This window comes from Pagrus major, chromosome 23 (assembly GCF_040436345.1).
Source record: "Pagrus major chromosome 23, Pma_NU_1.0".
Taxonomy (NCBI): domain Eukaryota; kingdom Metazoa; phylum Chordata; class Actinopteri; order Spariformes; family Sparidae; genus Pagrus; species Pagrus major.
The window spans coordinates 3357121-3378499 of NC_133237.1; the positions used below are offsets into that span (position 1 = coordinate 3357121).

At 40.9% G+C, this 21379-nt stretch overlaps 1 protein-coding gene across 2 annotated transcripts; it reads left to right on the forward strand.

The window, feature by feature from the left end:
- The first annotated feature begins 423 nt into the window (after positions 1-423).
- LOC141018916 (oxysterol-binding protein-related protein 7-like) lies at positions 424-17149 on the forward strand. Of its 2 annotated transcripts, none has more exons than XM_073493664.1 (23): positions 424-650; positions 2762-2982; positions 3959-4102; positions 4297-4350; positions 4493-4606; positions 4800-4967; positions 5519-5666; positions 5868-5986; positions 6399-6482; positions 6591-6747; positions 7180-7313; positions 8310-8402; positions 8814-8994; positions 9109-9180; positions 10428-10642; positions 10735-10872; positions 10965-11028; positions 11124-11202; positions 11760-11904; positions 12086-12236; positions 12486-12612; positions 12700-12822; positions 14875-17149. In XM_073493664.1, the coding sequence occupies exons 2-23, from the start codon at positions 2815-2817 to the stop codon at positions 14981-14983; spliced, it is 2787 nt and encodes a 928-aa protein (XP_073349765.1). In that variant the 5' UTR covers positions 424-650; positions 2762-2814; the 3' UTR covers positions 14984-17149. The 2 variants fall into 2 exon arrangements, with proteins under 2 accessions (XP_073349765.1, XP_073349767.1); XM_073493666.1 differs by lacking the exon at positions 424-650 and adding an exon at positions 691-781.
- The last annotated feature ends 4230 nt before the right edge of the window (positions 17150-21379 follow it).

Below are 21379 nucleotides of genomic sequence, written 5' to 3' on the forward strand. Positions count from 1 at the left end.
CTCACTGCACATACACACACACACACTCATTGTCAGACTTATCCCTAAACCTTCCTTCTCTTGACTTGAATAATTACTCTGTGGACTGAACGTTCTTTTTTAACTTTCCAAAAAAAACCTGTTCTGCAAAAATAAATGTGACAGTTGATCACATTTAAAAGTGTGATTTATGCTTCTATGAACTGTAAATACTGTTTTTGTTCCACCTTTACTGTTTGCCTTTGTAGGGCAGAATTGATAATTAAATATGACTTACTTTTCTAGATAAATACATCTGCTCACAACAAATGTGTTAGAGATCGTCATGATGACAGAGCTGGCAGGCCTGTTAGGTCAGGTTGAGAGAGTGTGCTCTACTTTCAGCCCCGCCCAGATACCTGCTGGCTTTGATATGCACCAGTCTGACAAGCACACCATCAGTCAGGTGTGGCATTGCTCTCAGTGGAACACAGATGAGAGCTGAAGGGACTTTTTCACAGGACATTTTGACACTAAAGTAATGTTCAGAGGAAAATCCCTTTTGTGGTGTGACTTCGCTGTTACAAAGGAACTTTGAGGGGATTTTTTCTGCAGCTGTTCTTGAAGGAAAGTTAAAGGAATTGCTTGTGGACTACTGAGGGAGCAGCTCGTTAGACATCAGACCATCACAGGTGTGTTTAATTTGTTCTTGTCACTCAGGTGTTGCTTTCTTTTGACTCATGGTATTACTTGTGTTTCCTACATTGTCATCAGTATTACCTCTTCTTGTAGTGTGTGTGTGCACTTTTCCATTCAAATTCAGGTGAGGATTGGGGGCTATGGATAAAATCAGTATATATGTTAACATATGAAGTGATAAAGTAAATTTTAAACAGCATTTACTGCAGTTCCCTAATTCAATCTCAGAGCGATGACAAGGGAAGCTACTAGAAGAAGCACAGTATAAATGGTATTGTAAAACCTCCTGAAGGTTGACAAACTGTCATGCATTTTTTTCATCCGTGTGTTCCTTGAACACACCATCATGTGATAATGGCTGCCACCAGAATCTGGTCAGGCTTCTCAAAACGTTTGACTGGAATTTCAACATGCAACACTTCCTCTTCCATCTGTTTTCACCTGCTGAATGAGAAAAAGGAATGCCAGCGATTGGAGAGGGGGTGTGTTGTGTTTAATTTTTTTCCAGAGGAGCTGGAAGAGCCACTGCATATTCAATAGGCCATCTGTTCACTGGTTTCATCCTCATTATGCATTTCATTGTCTGATTGACCTAATGATCTAGCAACTTTCAGACTTCCTACATCAACACTGACAAAAGTTGATGGTTTTTATTGCACTTGTATGAATGTGTGTATTATAACTAGCCTTTCCATTAAATGTTGGACTTTGACAAGCCGGTAGACACAACCAACGTTTAGAACTAGAGACAATGATAATTCCTTAATGAGCAATTAAAGGGAAAGTTTAGTCATCATCTACTTGCCCTCATGTTGCTGGAAAGTTGGGCGACGCTTCATAGTCCACTAAACATTTCTGCAGCAAAACGGCATTGCAGCATCTGCAACAACAGAAGTAGATGGAGACTTGTTTTAGGTACAAAAAACATAAAATGGCTCCATGCAGCTCATCCGGCATAATCAAAGTCTCCACATGAGATCACAAATTGATTTGAAAAGACTTCATGTTCACCCCTTTCTTCACTGTAGCCGCTAAGCTAAAAGCTCACTCCGTCTGAAGTGAGTGCACAAACTCAGCCTCATGTTGAGGGTGTAAATGATGTCTTTTGAAATCAATTTAGGATCTTGGGGTTTCTAGAAACTTGCAAACCTTTCTTTTCCCAGCTACTTCAGGTGTTTAGGAGAATGCTGCAAGGCTGTTTTACTGTGAAGCTCCAGAAATGTTTTGTGCACTACGAAATATTTAACCTGACTTTCAATCGACAAAGGGGTTGAGTAGACGATAACTAAATGTTATTTTTTTGGGTGAACTTTTTGTTGAAGGCATATCTTGCTCGATGATGAAGAGGAAAAATTGTCTCCGATATATCTGAATGTTCTGAGAATGTAGAAGAGAAGATACAGGTGATGTACATGACGTTACACAACACTGTAAGGGGCGAGAAGAATGTGGTATTTGTTTGTGACAGATTTTCTAGTTGCAGTTGTAAACATGCTTTTACCTGCTTGAGCCTGCTTGAGAATGCAAATTGTTTTTTATAGTGGGAATGTTCATGTGTTCCCTTTTCAATCTGGCTTTCTTAGTTTCTGAAAAGGTGACTTTTGCAAAAAGGTATGCGGAACATTGCATGTGTCCCTGTGACTAAAAAAACAGATTTTTTTATTTTAAAACGAGATGACTATAACTTAAAGCAGCTACAAGGAACTTTATTTTTTTTGTTGTTGACTGTGGTGGTGCCTTTGGACAAAGATGACGAGGGTAAGACAAATCAAACTTAGTTTTAGTGCTGTAACGTACCACCAGACTACAGACGGCTTCTTTCCTCAGGCTGTGAGACTCCTCAATCATCCTGCAGCACTAGTTTGAATTGTAGGATTTATCCAGATTATTTTGAATCCGACTCTGTGACAGGCATTTAGAGCTTTAACTATGCATAAATTGACAATTGTCTCACTGATGGTACATTGAGACTGTTTCATAATCTATTAAAAGTTCTTTGTTTCAGGGTCTTATTCTGTTGGAACTTGATTTTCTTTTAGTGTTTCATTGTCTGGATTATTTGGTTCATCACTGTACTGTTTACACTTTTTCTGGACTTCCACAGTGCCGTGTACTTTGCCATGAGATATACAACTGGCTCTGAAGGTCTTTAACTCCATGCAGCGCTTTCCTCATTACATCGCTCCAATGGACCCTCAGGTGTGTCCGCCCCCTCTGAACAGCAGCCAGTCCATGATCAGCGGCATTGACAAATCCCCAGCCAGCACTTTCAAACCTGGCCACTCACGGAGCAGCAGCACCGGCTCTGCCAAATATTCAAAACAGGTAACAAGACCCACAGGTACAGAATCTGACTGTATGGCTTTGTTTTTAGTATGTGGAAATAAAATAAATGAATGCAGAACTCCTACTGGCTGCATTAATCCCTATTTAGTACATCGTATTGTATATTGTTCCATTCTAGTTACTTACAGATGCACCTCTTTCCTTCTGCCAATGAAGTAGAGAGTACAATTTACAGCATTAGTTCTCTGTGATCCCTTTCATATCCAAGCTAAATTGATAATGCAAATGAAATATCGATACTGAATTGAATTGGAGTTGAACTGATTCAGGAATGTATTGCTAATGCCAAGGCCCTAATTGATTGATCTTCCAATAATATTCACAATGAATATTTTCATCTAGACATGTCAAACACATTTGAAAATGTTCCCAGAGCCCAAAGAGATGTCTTCAACTTGCTTTCTTTCCAAAGACTCATCATTTACTAACATAAATAACAAAAAAGCAACAAATCCTCACAGTTAAGAAACTGGGATGAGGAAAGGTTTGACATTTTTGCATGAAAAATTACTGAAACTATTGTCAAAATAGTTTGCAAATTTCTTATGATCAACTAATCATTGCAGCTCCTGAGTTCACGTGAATCAACTTCTACCACTTTATGCCACAGTTATGCCTGAGGAAGTCTCACAGGTTTGACTTGACAGAGTATTTTTATCATCTTAAATTTATCTCTATCTTGAGCTCCATTTAGGTTTCCTTTTAGTCTGCCAAGGGTTGAATAATGTCCATTCCACAAAAACTTCACCATTTCAACTTTACATGTTCACACAACCAGAACAAACCTAGGCTGGATGTCATTTTGTTGTGGGTAACTTCACTCTAGGGCATATAATGCTGTCAAACATTGTTAGATATTGTATTTTTTGGGGAAAAAAATTATAGCAACATCACGGACCATACAGTCTTACAGTATCTGGTTTGTTTTGTAATAATTGTGTTTCCTCTGTGTCAGTCTCGTAACTGGGAGGTGTTGGACGACTTGCAGCATCTGGATATGTGTTCAGTTCCCGGCTCCACTGTGGACCTCAGTATCCCCGGGATCTGCGAGGGCTACTTAATGAAGAGGAGGAAGTACCCGCTCAAAGGCTGGCACAAGGTGAGCACAGACTGGGCAGCATGTGAACAGCTCTGTTTGCACTGATTTTCACTGTTATTCTCTATTTTACGTCTTTTCAATCTGTTGAGCTATTGTAGAGCTATTTTACCTTCTTATCAGTAACCTCATGCAATTCCAACGTTCTCTGGATTGTCTTGTTTTCTTTCTAACACTTCACTCTGGTCCTTTTTCAGAGATACTTCCTGTTGGAGAAAGGAATTCTCAAGTACTCAAAGACGCAGCAAGATGTAAGTCATGAAAAACCACAGCTGCCAACAGTACACTGTCTCTCAACACAGTGATAGCGTCGGCCCTGAACTCTGTATGTACTCTAAATGTATGGAATGGTAAATAAAACTATTTAAAACACATTTGGTGGTTGTGTTTTAGATTCAGAGAGGGAAACTCCATGGCTCTCTGGATGTAAGCCTGGCTGTCATGTCCATCAACAAGAAATCCAAACGCATAGACCTGGATGCTGGAGATAACCTCTACCACCTCAAGGTACCCTTCACAACACATTCTGAGAAGTTCCAGGACCCTGGAGGTGTTTGTAGAATGATATGCAACAGACCTCACGCTCCTGAGCTACAGATTGTCATCTGAAAAGCTTGATTTCAGTTCACTTTTTCATTGTTCCCCTCTTTACTGACTCCCTGTGTGTTGCTGTTTTCTCTCTCTCCTTCCTCCCTGTTAGGCAAAGAGTCATGATCTCTTCTATATCTGGCTCACCAAGCTGTGTGCCCACCGCGTGTTTAGGAAAAACGAGGCGATGAGTGTTCATCATGGGGTCCTTCACGCTCTCTCCATCGGTCAGGGCAACCTGCCAACCATGGCCTCTCTCGCCCAGAAAAACAGAGCAACAGTGAGTAAAGATCCCTGTTAATCTCACACGTTTTAGCAAAAATACACATTTTAATGAAACGACTGCAACTCCCCCACTCAAATTTGTGTCATTCTTAAGAAAATCACCCCTGAGTGGGTTGTTTCTGTGCTATCAGCAAAGCACAAAGATTTGTGGGAGGTGGTTGATTGATTAGTGGCATCAGCATAATAAAGTTTTTTTTTTTATTGTATTTGTCTTCATACCTCTCAACTTATGTAAAAGCCCTGTCGTGACCTCTTTTGTAAGACTGTCATTGTTTTCAAATACTTGATCAGTTACTTTGCGATTTAAATTTATCTCTTAAAAATGCCTGTCTTGTTTGGCCAGCTGTCAAGAGTTTTTTTATTCTTAATGTATTATCAAAATATTTTTTTTATCCATGGATTAGTTGAGTCAGTGACAAACCATTCGTTACAGCATCGCCCACAATGCCAGAAAATGGGAGGACGTAATAATTTTCTTGTCTTTGGCTTCACTTTGTGACTTTAACTGTGGTGTGTGTGTGTGTGTGTGTGTGTGTGATTGCCCAGCTTCCTCAGTACGCCAGCTCAGCATCAGTGTACCAACCAGAGATTAGCAGCCCCGCCCCCGCCCCTGCCATCACCTCCCACCCAGGAGTGACCAACAAGGTGTCAGCCTGGCTGCAGCAGACCCACGACATTGACGCAACCTCCAACGGTCAGAATCACCTCTCATTGTAGCCACTTAGTAAATCTTGGTTCAGTCATATTTCATCAGTCAGAGTGCATACATGCGTCTGCTGAAATACAGAATATGCACACGTTGATGTGATCTTCACCGTCTTTGGTAGGAACATGTGCAAAATGTTTTTGTGTGTGTGGTCTCTGAACTCTGACCTTTGACCCTTTTGTTTATCAGACCTGGCTCGCTGTCAGGCAGAGCTGACCGAACTAGCCCAGCTCATTCAGCGACTCCATTGGCTGGAAGGAGGCCTGCCAATCACAAACACAGATCTGGAGATGCGGATCAGCATGCAGGTGAGTGTTCTGGTGGCAACTGTGAATGTGTCTGATTCTTCATAGTATTTCATTTGAAAAATAACATTGAGCTGAGATCACTTGTCTTCTATTTAACTCTGTTGATACTGTTGATCTCCTGTGGGGGGCCCCGAACTGACCACGGAAGACCGCTGATGGTCCTAGTTGAAATGATCACAAATAAAAAAAAACAAAAAACAAAACAGAATGGCTAGAGCATTCATTCTTTTTGAAGCTAAAAGCTGAGGCTTTTGTCTTTCATGTCATCACGTTGTACACTTGTGATTCGTCATTACGTGTACAGTACAGAAGTCAAACAAACAAATATGTTAAAGTCTATAAGTAAACATTCAGCTATATAAAAATGTGGCGTTGTATTTAGAGAGAAGCTATAACCCTGTCTCTGCTTTAGAATCTCTCCCTGGAGAAACCCAAGAGGAAGATGGGAAAAGCAATCGGCCATGCCAGGACTATGTCCCGCGTTGATGGGGGACTGGTAGGACTGACTTTAACCTCTCATGCATTGCTGTGATTCATCTTAACATCATCTGTTGAACAAGTTAAATCTGTTTGACACCATAACAATCCTCTCTGTCCTGTCCAGTTCACTTCCAGCCACCTGAGTACGAACAGCAGCTCTGGTTTGGGGGCGTCGGTTCAGTCCATCCCCGACTACGTCTACACTCAGCTGTCCAACCCTCAGGTCACCTCACCCGAGGCCAAGAAGCTTCACCAGGACATCTGCGCCGCTTCTCAGAGGGGTACAGAACTCTCATCTTATAATAATATAATATAAATATAATAATTGAACTAGACGACAGGGCTCAGTACACTGGAAGAAACCTTAGTTCTGAAATAGTTCCTGCAGTATGAGTTAAATGGGGTCAATGTGGAACTGCTGTGCTGGAAGCTGGTTGTTAGTTTATGTTGGCAAGGACTTTTCTAAGCTAATGTTAGCTGCCGTTGCTACATGCAAATTGTAACCTAGAGCCCCTTTTAATGTATAAAATAGTTTTGTAAAATTGCAGTATTACGTGATGTCACTTTAGGCTCAGGCACATTTTTTTTTCTTCCATTTATTTATTTTTGAATAAACTAAAAAGACTGTAGTATGTAAAAAATGCCCCAAGCTGATACCTGCTACTTTCTGCCACAGCGTCATATGTCCATACGTTTCTGATGTTATGTTGCAGTTCACGCTTCTCTCAAGTCAATTCACGATGTTTTGACCCTGGAGAGAGAGCGAGTGAGGCAGGCCTGGACCGGCCCGGACCTGAGGCACAACACCTCACAGCAGCTCGCTTCACTGTGCAGCACACTGTCTGAGGTAACACACCCTCCTGCACACATACAAACACACACAGCTGAACTGGATAATGTGCAATCAAAACTCAGAAATGTCCTCTTCCTGAAGAAGCTGACAATCAGACGACAACAAAGACTGACATGAATTTAGAAGTGTCTATTCGTCTTTCCCTGCCGGCTCACTTCTTCACCACCTCACCGTTTCTCCCAGAGTTCTAACACTGATTGGCAAAAAGACAATGGAGGCTCAGCCCTCGCTGTCTGTTGGTGAAACTGTTGAGCAGGTTTGGGTTGTTTCTAGGCGAACATACACAAGTTTTCACAGGCGCGTCCTGAAGGAACACACCTCAAGTCTTTTCTCACCCTGTTTCCACACACAAAGACACAAACGGCACAATTGTTGTCACACACTGAAACTCAGACTTGTCAGTAGATTTCAGCTGTCAAACTGACGGCACTCGGTTATCCTTCCTGTGTGGTGCTGCATGAGGTTTCTTCTTGGTTGCCTGCTTGTATTCCGTCTGTGCTGCATGTGACTGTACTCAGTTGTTGTGACTTTGGGCTTTATTTTGGTGCTTGCCTGGCAGCTGGCTGTCGTCCTGCATTGTCACTGCGGGTCAGTTCATTCCTGCCCTCTTGTCTGCATTGAGAAGAGGGCAGGGATGGAATCAAGCCAGAGGGGTTTAGTCATGTTTGGCTTCAAGACAACAATTTAAAATAACCTAAGGTAAAATTGCCTTATCTTGGCCTACATTACAGTTGGAAAAACATGGGTGTTGACCAGGCAAAGACCTGATTGACCCATTTTAAATGCCTATAGTTCATAACACAGCAGTTTTGTCCTCTGGTGACAGTTGAACAACAGAGCCAAACGTTGATCCACACCTCGTATTGTGTGAAGGCTACGGAGTCTGCATTAACCATCTTACCATTTGTGTTTGATCCCCTGTCTTTCCTTCCTCTTGTTTCTTGCATGGCTGGTCCGTGTGTATGTGCATGTCCATGCATGTGTGTTTAGCTTGACATACAGTCACGTCTGACCAAAGTCCACTCGCTTTCCCTGTCCTCTGACTCTACTGAGGAATCCTTCTGCACCGTTCGTCCTGACCAGGTGTGTACTGCCTTGTGTCTGGATGTGTGAAACAGTTTGTCTTATTGTGCATGTCTGTTTCATTCTCTCACTGTGACCCATTTGCATTCATTTTTTAATTTTTTTTATCTTGAATGTGAAATGAGTTAAAATTGTGAAGAAAATCAAGTGGTTGGTGTGGCTCAGGTTAGTCACTTCATACAACTCCTGGCAGGATAATGCATGTAGACATTTTGTGGGTGGGTACTGACCTTCCAATGCTGTGTGTGTGCATTGAGTGGTTGCGTTTTGCATGTTTCCTGTCTGTGTGTCTGACACGTCACATGCCTGCTGGCTAGTCTGGTTCCAGTTCTTTCATTGTACAGTCTGTTCAATTGAGACATGAAACTGTAGTTTGAACCACAGATCCTTTTATCCTCTGCTCCCTCACAGAGGACGCCCTCAATGGGTCGCCACCCTCATCGCGCGCCCTCAGTGGCAGAGTCCATGGCAGAGTATTTCGATGCCAGTGAAGTGATTGTGTGCGAGAGCTCATCAGAGGCAGAGGCTTCGGATGAGTCGGGCCTGAGTGACATCACCACCACCAGCACCTCGGAACCTGAGGAGGGACACGGTGAGTGTTAACCTACTGTCCAGTTGCTGGTAGCACTCTGATCATACTGCCTGCCACTCAAACATTTTCTGAGCAAAAAAAGACTAAAGATTAACCATCTGTTCTCCTCCTCAGCTGCTGCCACCCTCAACTACCGGGCCAGTCTGAGTGCTACTGACAAGCCCCGCCCAGTGCCCACTAACACTGGTAACACCACCATTGTTTTATCTCATTTTTAATGTGAGTGCAGAGCATATGTACTGCTGGTTCACCAGTCTGGACTCTCCAGGACTGAGTTTAGACCAGAGATGAAAGACGCTGCTTCCTCATGGTGCAGTGAGAGGACAAGCTCAGCAAGAGCAAACAAGCATTCACCACACCTGGTTCAGTTTAAATTAGACTTTTTAAGATATTTTGAATATAATGATGCATCACTGAATGCAACAATCCTCATATACAGTTGTCGCTTTCTCTGTCTTAACTCTTTGTAATGCTCGCACTCACAATACCTAATTTAGAAAACAAGGGAGAACATATACATGGTCAAGAAATTGGTTTTCGCCTGCAGAAATCTAGCACGATAGGTTTTTCACAGGTTGAGAATTTACTTGTGGTGGTGGGTGACGCAGTGTGTGACAGGCAAGTTCAATAGTAGTACAAAAGCCTACACACTATTAAAATAATATTATGGGGTAATGGGTTAGTAATTGTTTTACCCATTCATAACGCTTTACATCACGTCCATATTGCAATAAATTGTGGGTAATTCAATCGGTGAAGTCTGAAGTCCACACCCCAAACAGACTCTCTTAAGGTCTGCAGATAGTCCTCTTGAAGGCTCTTGTGGACTAGATGAATTGAGGGTTTGGACAGCCCTCAGCACTCCTGCAAAGTCCATGAGTCTGTAAGAGTGGTGAAGTCCAGATATTTGGACGAGTCATTGATAGGGCCATGATTGCTCATCAGTCACTTGCCTTTCATATCCTTCAATTCCTTGAAAATTCAACAAATTATACGCACATGATGTAAACTATACTATCAACATAATTTAAATAACCTTTTAAAATAAATGAATTTCCATGTAAAGTCAAACTAAATATGGATTTTATGGAGAAGTTAGTCATTTGTGCAATTTGCGTTGCACAGATTTTGCATGTTGCATTCTTTCTACAAACAAAGCTTGGTACATCATATCAATGTTATGTCTTGAAAACTTGAAGTAAACATGTATGCTCAGGCATTTTTGCCAAGTGGCAGTCAATGTTTGCACAAGCGCTGCACACAGTGCCAAGCTTCCGTAACCTGAACCAGAAATGATATGCTGCAAACGCCAAGCTAAGACATACTGCCAGATGAATCTGTTAAAATCTGCTGAAAAAAATAAGTATGAGTAAGAGTAGCCCTTCCGGATGTCTCCTTTTTTAATTGTAGTGATTTGTGTTTCTATGATCCAGGCCGTCGCACTACCATGCCCGCCCCATCAACAGACAACAGCCACATCGGCATCATGACCATCCTGTACAACAACATTGGCAAGGACCTGTCCAGAGTCTCCATGCCGGTTGCTCTCAATGAGCCTGTGTCTTTGCTGCAGAGACTCAGTGAAGAGCTGGAGTACTCTGAGCTGCTGGACATTGCTAACCAGATTGAGGATCCTTATGAGAGAATGGTGAGTTTGGCTTACTTGGAGTCCTGACCACCCGGAGCTAAGATACAGTTGAGTTCAGTGGGAAGTTCATTGATTTTAAAAAATGTCCCCAGGTTTATGTGGCAGTGTTCTCCATCTCTGGATATGCCTGGGCATCATGGAGGTATGGCTACAAACCCTTTAACCCTGTTCTGGGAGAAACCTACGAGAGTCATAGAGAAGACAGAGGCTTCCACTACGTCAGCGAGCAGGTAACCACTGGAGTCAAATACAGAAAACTGCTGACCAAATGTCAGCATCTGAGCTTTTGAGCTGTAATGCCGTGTTTTTTTTATGTTTTCAGGTCAGCCATCACCCACCGGTCTCAGCCTGCCATGCAGAGTCAAAAAACTTCACTTTCTGGCAAGGTAGGAGCTGAGTGCATCACGATGAGTGCCGGGTCCACCTGTACTGTATGAGTGGAGACAAACCTAATGCTCTGTCTGCTTCTGTCTGCTCTCAGATCAGAGATGGAAGAACAAGTTTTGGGGGAAGTCAGTGGAGGTCCTCTCTTCTGGACAGGTCAACGTCACCCTGCCCAAGTGAGCCACAGCTTTATTACTTACCAACAGCTGGAACACAATGCAGCATCTAGATATACAACAGCTGGAAAAATGACTAACTGCTAGTTTAAATACAGAACCTGCTTGTACAATACTGAAAACAGTGTGCTGGCATAATATACACACTAAACAGTCAACAGATCATGTTGAGAAGCAATAGTTGATTGTATAGACACAGAGGTTTGTGTTTTCTTACCAATGACATTAAAGACAGAAAACTATGATTGGTCGTCTAGGCTGTCATGTCTCTCGGTCACCGCAAGAGTTTCTGACTCTATTATGACCTAATCTGACACAGTGACCATCATAACAGACTAATTATTGTGTAGTCGGAACCAACATTAGAAATGAATAAAGGATATTATGATATTATGTGTATGTTATCTGTAACAATATTCTGCATTTAATGGCATTTACTAAGCCATTCATTTCTTTAATTTATTTTTGATTCTGGCAGTTTCAGTCGAGCATGTGCCTATAGCTGACTTTGGATTTTAAAAAACCTGTTTTAATATCAAAGCATCATTTGTGTGCAGGTCCGGTGATCACTATGAATGGAACAAGGCAGTGACGTGTATCCACAATGTGCTGAGTCAGCAGCGCTGGATAGAGCACTATGGTGAGGTGGTGATCAGAAACACACAGAGCGACATCTGCACCTGCAAGATCACCTTTGTCAAGGTTAGGATACACACACATACACACACATTCACAGATGTCCTCATTTAGCCAGCCTGTCCTCTAAAGTCTGTTTGTGCATCTGCTCGTTCAGTTAGAAGACAGGATAAAGGACATGTACTTTTCTTGTCCTCTTCTCCCATTATTATAACCACCGTAACCTCCTCCTTCCTATATATTTCAGTCTCGCTACTGGAGCTCAGACAACAATAAGAATGAGGTGCAGGGTGTGGTTCTGAACCGGGCTGGAGAGGTGGTTCATCGATTTGGAGGCCTCTGGCATGAGGGCATTTTCTGTGACACCCTGGTCGAACCAAAGTGCATCTGGAAGCCCAGTGAGTAGCATCCTCATCTGAGCACTGGAAACATCTTGAGAAATGTAGCTGTTGACCTCATCTATAGAGTCACATTCTAATAAAATGTACGCTTACAAGCCAGCTACTAGATTCTTGTAGTGTTGTAGAAGATGCATAACAGATTTACAAATACAGGTAAATTTCACTGACAAATACTTGGTTTGCTGATGGAATTAATGTCGAACACCTTCCTTTGCATCTGAATGTATGTTGTAATTTCCTGTTTAGACGTGCAGCCTGATGACCACTCTGACTTCTACGGCTTCTCACGTTACGCCAGAGAGCTAAATGAACTGACGCCTGAGCTCCAGGCAATCCTCCCACCTACAGACACACGCTTCAGACCAGACCAGAGGTACACACAGGACTTTTATTCATTTGAATTGAAAAATTGGGTGTTTTGTTGACCAGTTGTTTAATTCCTAGCCTTCTTCTTCATCAGGCTCCTGGAGGAGGGGAAGGTAGCAGAGGCAGATAAAAAGAAGGATGAGGTAGAGGAGAAGCAGAGGGAGAGGAGGAAGGAGATGGCCAAGACTGGGGAGGAGCACACCCCGAGGTTCTTCAGGTAAGGAGATCTGCTTTTTAAGCTTTTGGAAAGGAAAACTTCCCAGTACACATTTATCCACAACTCCTCTTGTATGAACAACATGTTCAAGGACATTATCCCAGTGACGGGGAATTCAAAAGACACAGCTGTCTTAGACATTCAGACTTCTAGTTCCAATTAGGATTCATGCTCCAACAATGCTTGATCCTACGTTTCCCACAATGCAACCAGTGACATAATTTCACTAGACTCTCCATGCCCCCTAAATTCCCACATCTGTCAATCGAGCACCTCAGTTTGTAGCACGCTCTCTGTCCGAGCTGAGATAACTCTGACATCACCTGGCGTTATATCCTCAAATCTGACAAAGAATTCTGAGTTGTAGGAAACAAAATTGGCCTCCCAGCATCTCCCATGCATGTATTTACTAGTTCCGATCACTGTACTGGTTTCAATCTATACAAAAACCAGCCCATTAATGAAACCTTGTTATTTTATGATGGGTTATGTTCTACCAAATTCTCCCACACTTATTTGAAGCAGGATTAGAGTATGCAGTGTTCCCAAAAAATCTTTTGATCTCTGATCTGTCTATGTACTGTGTTGCAGTTACCTACTGAAGTTAGCATGCTAACCAGCTAACCCCCCGGCCCATCCAGGTGCAAAGCTCCTGTGCTAGCGGTGAAACACCAATACTCCACTGGCCCCCTAGTTCACTGTCCATATCGCTAGCTGTATGGCTAACTGAGCTAACTAGCTAATGGTGGCTACAATTAGCAGCAGTTAGCAGGTACACTGGTGATATGCTCCCCCTATATGTTTTAAGTATGAATTTGAAGGGTGGCTAATTATTGCATATCTTACAATTTTTTTTTTTTTTTTTTTTATTTATATCTTAGGAAAACTATTTTGATGTTTGTAGTTTAACTGGCAGTGACATTCCAGAGTGGTGCTTTGTTGACTGTTTAGATTCTGTGTATTTACCGCTAAAACGATAAACTATGACAATTAGTATACTGTGTGGACTGCATTTGTATTACTGAACTGGGACCCAGCTAACTACTTGGTCAGGCGCAGTAACTACGTGGAGTCTCTGCTGGTTGCCTGGCAACCTCACAGCGATGATAAGATCTCAGGAAGTCACTTTGCTGGAGAACATGGCCTCCCCATAAAACCACTTAACATTTAATTATAATACATTAACATTTATTCACTTCAGCTTTTGCACAGATCAAACAAACACTATATGACATCTTAAGTGATTGCAGAGGTGCTGGTGGGTGTATTTTGTCACTTTTGGACAGAGAAGGCAAGCTGTTTCCCCATTTCCAGTTTTCTTGTGAATGAACCTTTCTTGGTGTCGCCATACCAGTTTCTAAATGCAAATTAGTCTTGAACATCTTCAAGTTCATGTTTTGATTTCCAATGGGCTTTATCCATGGGCTTAGACCAAATTGCCTTTGGACACATTAGACAGACCCACAACCAGTAAGCGTTATGAACTGTGTGATGTTCCAGTTAGCGAGGGGGAAAATGTGAACAGACCACAGCATGCAGAGATGAGCTGTGATGCTGCAATGGCTGCACAGTAATCTTCAAAGGCAACTGTGCCTGTCAATGTACAACCCCTAAAAGTGCTATTTTTATCACTGACTATTAATGAAAAGGTCCATCTCTGTAGGGACCCTTCCATAATGTTGTCAAACAAGTAAAATTGTTTTTATTCAACCGGAATCAGCCGTTCTATCGCTCTCCTCAAAGATGCCAGGCTCCATCAACAAAAACTGTAATTTCACCTTGCAGATCATTGTAAACCAAAGTTCATTCAAACCTGACAGAAAACTATTAAAATATTCCGGCTCTACTTGTTTTTCCAGATCTGCCCCTGTGATAACTGACCTCCCTCCGACAGCCATCTTAGTTGTTTCATATCAAACCCACATCATATTCGTTGTGATTGGCCTGACGCATATCAGGACATTTCATTGAAATGTTATTATGAAAACAGAAACACAATTTTTCCAAGAGAATTGCTCAAAAGCAACCATTTTCTTTTGTTTACTATCTCAGGAAATCTCTGGATGAGGCTGGCAGAGAGGTGTGGCTGTCCAATGACACCTACTGGAAGCTCCGCCAAGACCCGGGCTTCGCCAAGACTGAAAATCTGGACCTGTGGTAGAACACTGCACCCAACTTTAGTCGAGGCTCCATAAAACACATGCTAATATGATGAGGATGAATGATATGCCCCTCCTATTAGTAAAACTGATTTTAATTGTACCCATGTTAGTCCTTTTTAATCTGTGCATGAGTGAAGATCCAGAGGTCTGCTGCTGAGCACTGCTGCCAGCATGTATAGGAGAAGGGTGTTTGGAGGCATATATGAACCTCTCATGTGGTTTTCTATGCCTTGAGGAGGTGAGGTGCCACTATGGAACAAATGAAGACTGATTGGACAAGGCCTGATGTCTTTCCAGCCTTTCGCCTACCTCTGACCATGATGGGGACCTTCAATGTAATCGTTTATGATTCAAGACTAAATCTGAACTTGGAAAACCAGTTTTATTGCTCCCCTTGAGAAAATTGTTTAAAAATCAAGTTTTCCTGTCAGGATTGAGGCCTCTCTCTGTATGTAATGTGTCTTATGGGATTATGTTGTACTTTTGTTAGTTTTAATTTGTTTATAAAAAGTGTTTTAGTCAGGCTCATTTTTATGACATTGTGGAGGGATCCAGAACACATGCAGGGTCGATTCTGGTGCTTGTGAGGTGTGTTCCAGGTGAAATGGTGCTGTCCTACTTTCTTTCTCACTGGGTCTTACTTGTGTCATTGTGTATTTTCTTGGTGATACACTGTTTTTTGTGTCCTTACCCTGGTTAAATCTATCAGTCCTGTTAGCCTTGCATTTTTCCTCTCACCTGTATGAATTGTCGATGTTCAGAATGAGCAGACAGACTGGGATTGCGTCTCTTGGATCTCTCAGTTGATACAATGAAGTATTTTTATTGATGTTTCAACAATGGATTTTTATAAAGGAAAAGAGACAACTGTTAAAAGCCCTTGAAATGTTTTTTTTTCTTAATGATCTTGTTTCAAATTAAAGGTTCCATAATCAAATTTGTTTGCCTCCATTTTGTCTTTTGTTCATTCTCAGGGCCTCCATCTAAAGGGACTTCTGTGACTTGCCACACTAATTTGACTCAGTTAATTTGAATTTGCCAAAGAACTGAGTAGATGTCACATAAATTCAGAAATACTGAGGAAAAAAAGTTTTTGATATCACGTTATAAGTAATGTAGAAATGCACATGCCTTTTAAATCTGTGAAAAGCACCACGTAGTTATTATTTAATTTAAATTGTGCGACAAATCCCAGGATTCTGTTACATTACATGCCAATTACAAACACAACTTGGCATCGTAACAATGTTACTACTTCAAAATGTATGTATTGAATTAAACATGTATATTCAGGCATTTTTGCCATCAGCAATCAGTTTGTACAAACGTCACACACAACTCAGAACAGTAACAGCGCTCTGAGCTAATGCAACCTAAACCAGAGACAATGACACCTCGCTGCAACATGCTACCAGTTGAACCTCCTGTGGAAATGGCCTGAACTGGCTTATGATTAAAAAAAATCCAGTACATTGGCAAATTTGTTAACAGTGAAACTTCAAGCAAGAGCAACAACACAAGACTGAGAACTAAGCAAGCCAGCCGATATTACTTTCTATTCAACACGTCCATCTCTGCGTCTGTCTGCAGCATTCTCTTACAGCGAAGCTGTCACCAACGACTAAAAGCCAGTCCGAGATTTACTCTTGCCTCTTGCTTGGTCACTGTCTCCTTCTTTTATCTTCCTCTGTCAGTGTCCTCTTCGGTCTCTTCACCTCTGTCATGGTGTCCATGGAAGCTGCTGAGCTGTTCTGTTGAGCACTTGCCCCAGCTCTAGTTCTGATACCCGTTCTGGCTCTTCAGCTAAAAACCCTCCTCCTCCCAGCAGTCGAAAGCAGCTGTGATAGTGGTGCGCAGCAGCAACATACATGGTCTAGCAGAGCTAACTAGTAGCTAAACTACGCAGCAGGTACAGGTTGCTTCAGGAAACTCCTTTTTGCATAAAATATGATTCAGTTTCACCAAAAGCAGTGATGGTTAGTGCTGTGTGTGGTAAGGTTTGGTAAAAACTGGGGGCATTTCCAGTTTGGTTGTCAGTATACCATTAAAAATGTATTTTGGTTTCATGTATTTTGGTCATGTTAACTGCTGTAAAATATGGCGCAGGAATTACTTAAAGTATGAAAAGTAAAAGTATTGATGTGTAATAAAGTGTTCCCTGCCAATGTTTTACTATCGTATCTGATGTTTTTGGATTAATATTACTGCTGCATTAATGTGTGTGTGTGTGCATGTGCGTGTGTGTGTCATTTTACTGCTGTAGTTGTTTCAGGTAGAGCTCATCTTAACTATACTGTTGGTGAGTTTGATCTACAGCAATCATATTCAACAAGATCGTTATGTTTGTAGTGTGGCTGTCCTGTGGAAACCATGTATGAAGGAGAATTATCTCAACACAAAAAAACACTTCATCCTTCAGTTTATCACAAACATTCAAAATCAACACATCTGGATATACATGGTTTTCACTGGAAAGAGGGGGAGGGAAAACTGTAATCTGTATAGTAACTAAAGCTGTCAGACAAGGAGTAAAAGTATAAAGTTTGACAAAATGGGAATACTCAAGCAAAGTACAAGCAACTCAAAGTCATATTAAAGTGAAGTATTTGAATAAATGTCCTAACAGGCACAGCTATATTACAGACACACTACAGAGCAGACAGACCTGTCATTATTATTTTTAGTCGTCATTTTTCCTCCTCACTCTCCTCTCCCGACTTTAACTATAAATACTAAAGGATTTAGATAAACACTTTTGAAAATGGCTTGCCTCAGTTTGATATTTTATCTCGAAAACATTGTTTGGAATAATTAGTTAGCGTATCTTTCCTTCACTCTTCTTCCTGAAGTTGCTCAGTGCTAAAACAAGTGTTAGGGATGCGGAGCGGCTGATACAGAGACACCATTAACTCATTAAAAATCAGTGTAACAGAATGATTTTGAAGCTAAGGTAAAAAAAAGTTACATAATGTTGCTTTAAGCCATTTGTAAGACCAACTGTTAAAAATAAATTCAACTTATTAATAGCAAGAGAATGATTATTCCATGTCCACGTGTACATCATCTGAAATTACTTTAGTATAGTGCCAAGACCTAAAGTCTCTCAGGCTGTTTGACACACTGATCGCTGCAAACAACATCAGTTGCTGACCTTCAACATGTAACACAAGTTAGTTCTGATCTTTGTTGCACTTTAATTATTTCTACTTCTTATTCCAGATCATTACAGCACAAATCCCCGTCCACAGTTATGAGATATTTTATTAAAGCGTTCATTCTGCTCTCTTGCTGATGTTGTAAACAGTGAAGTAACAGTGAGGTATTCATGACAACAGTGAGTGGAGCGGACAAAGATCGTCCCCTGCTTCGTATCCTCATTTAACCAAGCAAAGAATAATCAATTGCATAATCAGAAAGTATATCATTCTCAGTGAAACTTATAAACACAACTACATTCTACAATAAAGTTAACTGCAAAAAAATATTGTAAAAACGTAATCTTGTCTCACAACACACTGATAAAAAGTAAAATAGTTGTAATAGAATGAAGGAATTCTTCTTCCTGTATTTAATTCACTCAAATCCACCAGCACAACATGGCAGTGTCTCTTCTTAGAAATGGAAAAGCTGTTGCCATCTATAACGTGTACAGGTAACACACCAATTTTCAGTTGTTTGATATTCAAAAAAACAAAAAAAAATGCAAAAGAAAAAACAAAACAAAACAGAGTTGGCTTTATTTGACAGGTTTCTAATTTTGGTGCGCTTCTTGACTTCAGAACATTCTGGGTTTATAAATGCCAGATTGCCTGCTGCTGAACGTTACATTATGTCTGTGTTGACAGACATCTAGCTGGGTGGATGTCCATACAGCCACATACTGTATGTATAGGAGGCTTTGGGCTCCGTTCACACTGCAAGCTTTCTTGATTGCCTCCAAATTTAGATTTTTATTTGACTTTACATCTTCTTTAGTTTGTAACCTCATGACAAATTCAAGGTACTGTGTATTTTATTTAATGTAATATAACGCTGTTCAATGTATAATCCTTTAAATCTGCATTAAAAAAAAACCCCATGGTGATGATATTGTTAATTGTCTGCATTTTTTTCAACAATGGCCTGCTCAATGTATTTGCATTCTGTTATTATCTGTTGAAACAGTCCTTTTCTTTGTTAGTGGCAGCGTCCGCCATTACCGCGCTGGATACAAATTGCCTTCACACACGAGGGATTGACAGGAAATGATGCGACATATCATCCAGAATTACAGTTTGTGATTTAATCTTTTTGTTTTAACGCACCTCAGTGTTTGTGGCTCACTCTCCTACAGTATCAGGGCTGGATTCAGTTCCTGCAAAAAGCTAAACTAACATTTCCCTCTGCTGCTGCTTCCAGAGTATTCAAATGGTAAAACACAGGATTGTTCTTTATTATGAAGAGGCCACAGGAAACACAATGCATTGTCACTGAGGTTACTGCTCACCACAGTTGTTCATCATGATGCATCTGAGTGTCTAATATTTTAAAGTTTTGAGTCTTCAGTAAGAATAACTGGTCTACAGAGTTCACTATGATTCTAATAATAGTTGCTTTTGTTCTTTTCATGGGATTTGTCAGCAGAAAGAAACAGAGACCATTTGTGATGTGACCACAACAGCCACCCATCAACATGTTTAACCCATGACTAACCTAATGACTAACCTACTCTCTCTACTAGACCTTACTACATTATTACATGAGTGCTCAGTACTTGTAGTTGCTTTAAGTACAGCCTCACAGAGCCACTAGCATGGCTGTAGACTCTCAGTCTTTTGACGTCAAAGTAGGCTGAAGTGATAATAGATAATCTAATCTGTTCACTTGTTTGCAAACCTGTCTGATCGTCTGACTGACTCATGTTTTTTGCCCTGTTGGACTCACTTTTAGCAATGTTGTCGAGTGATGAGATCTTAGAAATATGCTGGCATTAAAACCGATGACTGAATCTACAAAAATAAAACCCTGTAGAAATGTATTATAGTTGTCATTGTCAGATGGGTTCTAAAAATGGCAGAAAAAACAGACTGCTGCAGTGTTAAGGGAGCCTCAGTACAAGAGAGAAGCAGCTACATAGGACCTAAAGTAACAAAGCATACTGCTAACTTTTCAACATTACCAAAATAGAAAGGAGGAAGAAATAAGAGAAGCCTGTTGCCTTCTTCAATTTCCCAGAGGTTTCCACAGAGGTTAAAGTGACAAAGATTCAAACGTCTTGGAGAAACACATCAATAAATAATATCCTGAAAAGATTTGTCATATAGCCCTAACCTAGTATATTTGTACTGTATGTACAATGAGTGTTATATTGTACACACATCTTGCTATTTACACCAGTGTGCCTGCACTTAAAATCAATACGGCCACGTTCTCAGTTTGGGACAATGTGTTACAGAAAACTTTAAATGAAAAACATGCCAGTATGAATTCATCAATACAAAGAATGCAGTGCTGACAACAATCACAGATATAATCTGTGCCAGACAACAGACACACTTAGAGAAAATGCATTTCTTCCTGGGCAGACTCGTCATGCAAGTCATGGTGATAGCGTCACATCCAGCTGTTTGTCTGTTTGAATGTTGTAATTCCTCGTCCCTTCACTAGGTGGTGACAGATCACCACACTGAGGCTAATGAAGCACAGAGCATCTGATTATTAGTAATAAGGTTTTGTTTTTGAGGGAGTCCTCGTGTTTTGTCCATAATCACACAGCCATGAGATTTACAACCTTAAATAAGTTTAATAGAAAATGTTTGGAAAGGTTTTCCAGTAGCAGTCTCAGATATTTCTGCTTTTTATACGTAATACTGACATTACGTTGCAGTTGCAATGGATTGCTAGGTCAGTTTGTTGGTTAGTCGATCTGCCTAAAACTGGTCCAGAGACCAGACTGAAATGTTTTAACAACCAAAAGATGGATTGTCAAACAGAGATATTCATTCCCCCCCCCCCCCCCCCGTGAGGGTGAACTCTAATGACTCTCCTGATCTCCTGACTTTTCATCTGGTGCCACTTAATGTGTTGTTCCTTTTAAAATGTGATAATGTGAAGTGTTTTTGACCATCATGAAAATAATAATTATTATTGTTGTTACTATTATTATTACCTGCATTTTGAAGTTTTTAATTATCCAGTAAAATGGTCTCAGCATTTCCCAGATGGACTGTGGCAAGTGATGTGTCATACAAAAATGACTTTGTATCGATATACATGTAATATATTTCATTCATTTTTTTTCCTCGAGCAAGATTTGGATGAGTTCTAATAATTTGTTAATGACCATTTGTAAATCAACATTCCCATCATCTACAGCTATACTTGTGTGTTTAGTGCTTATTAGAAAATGCAATAAG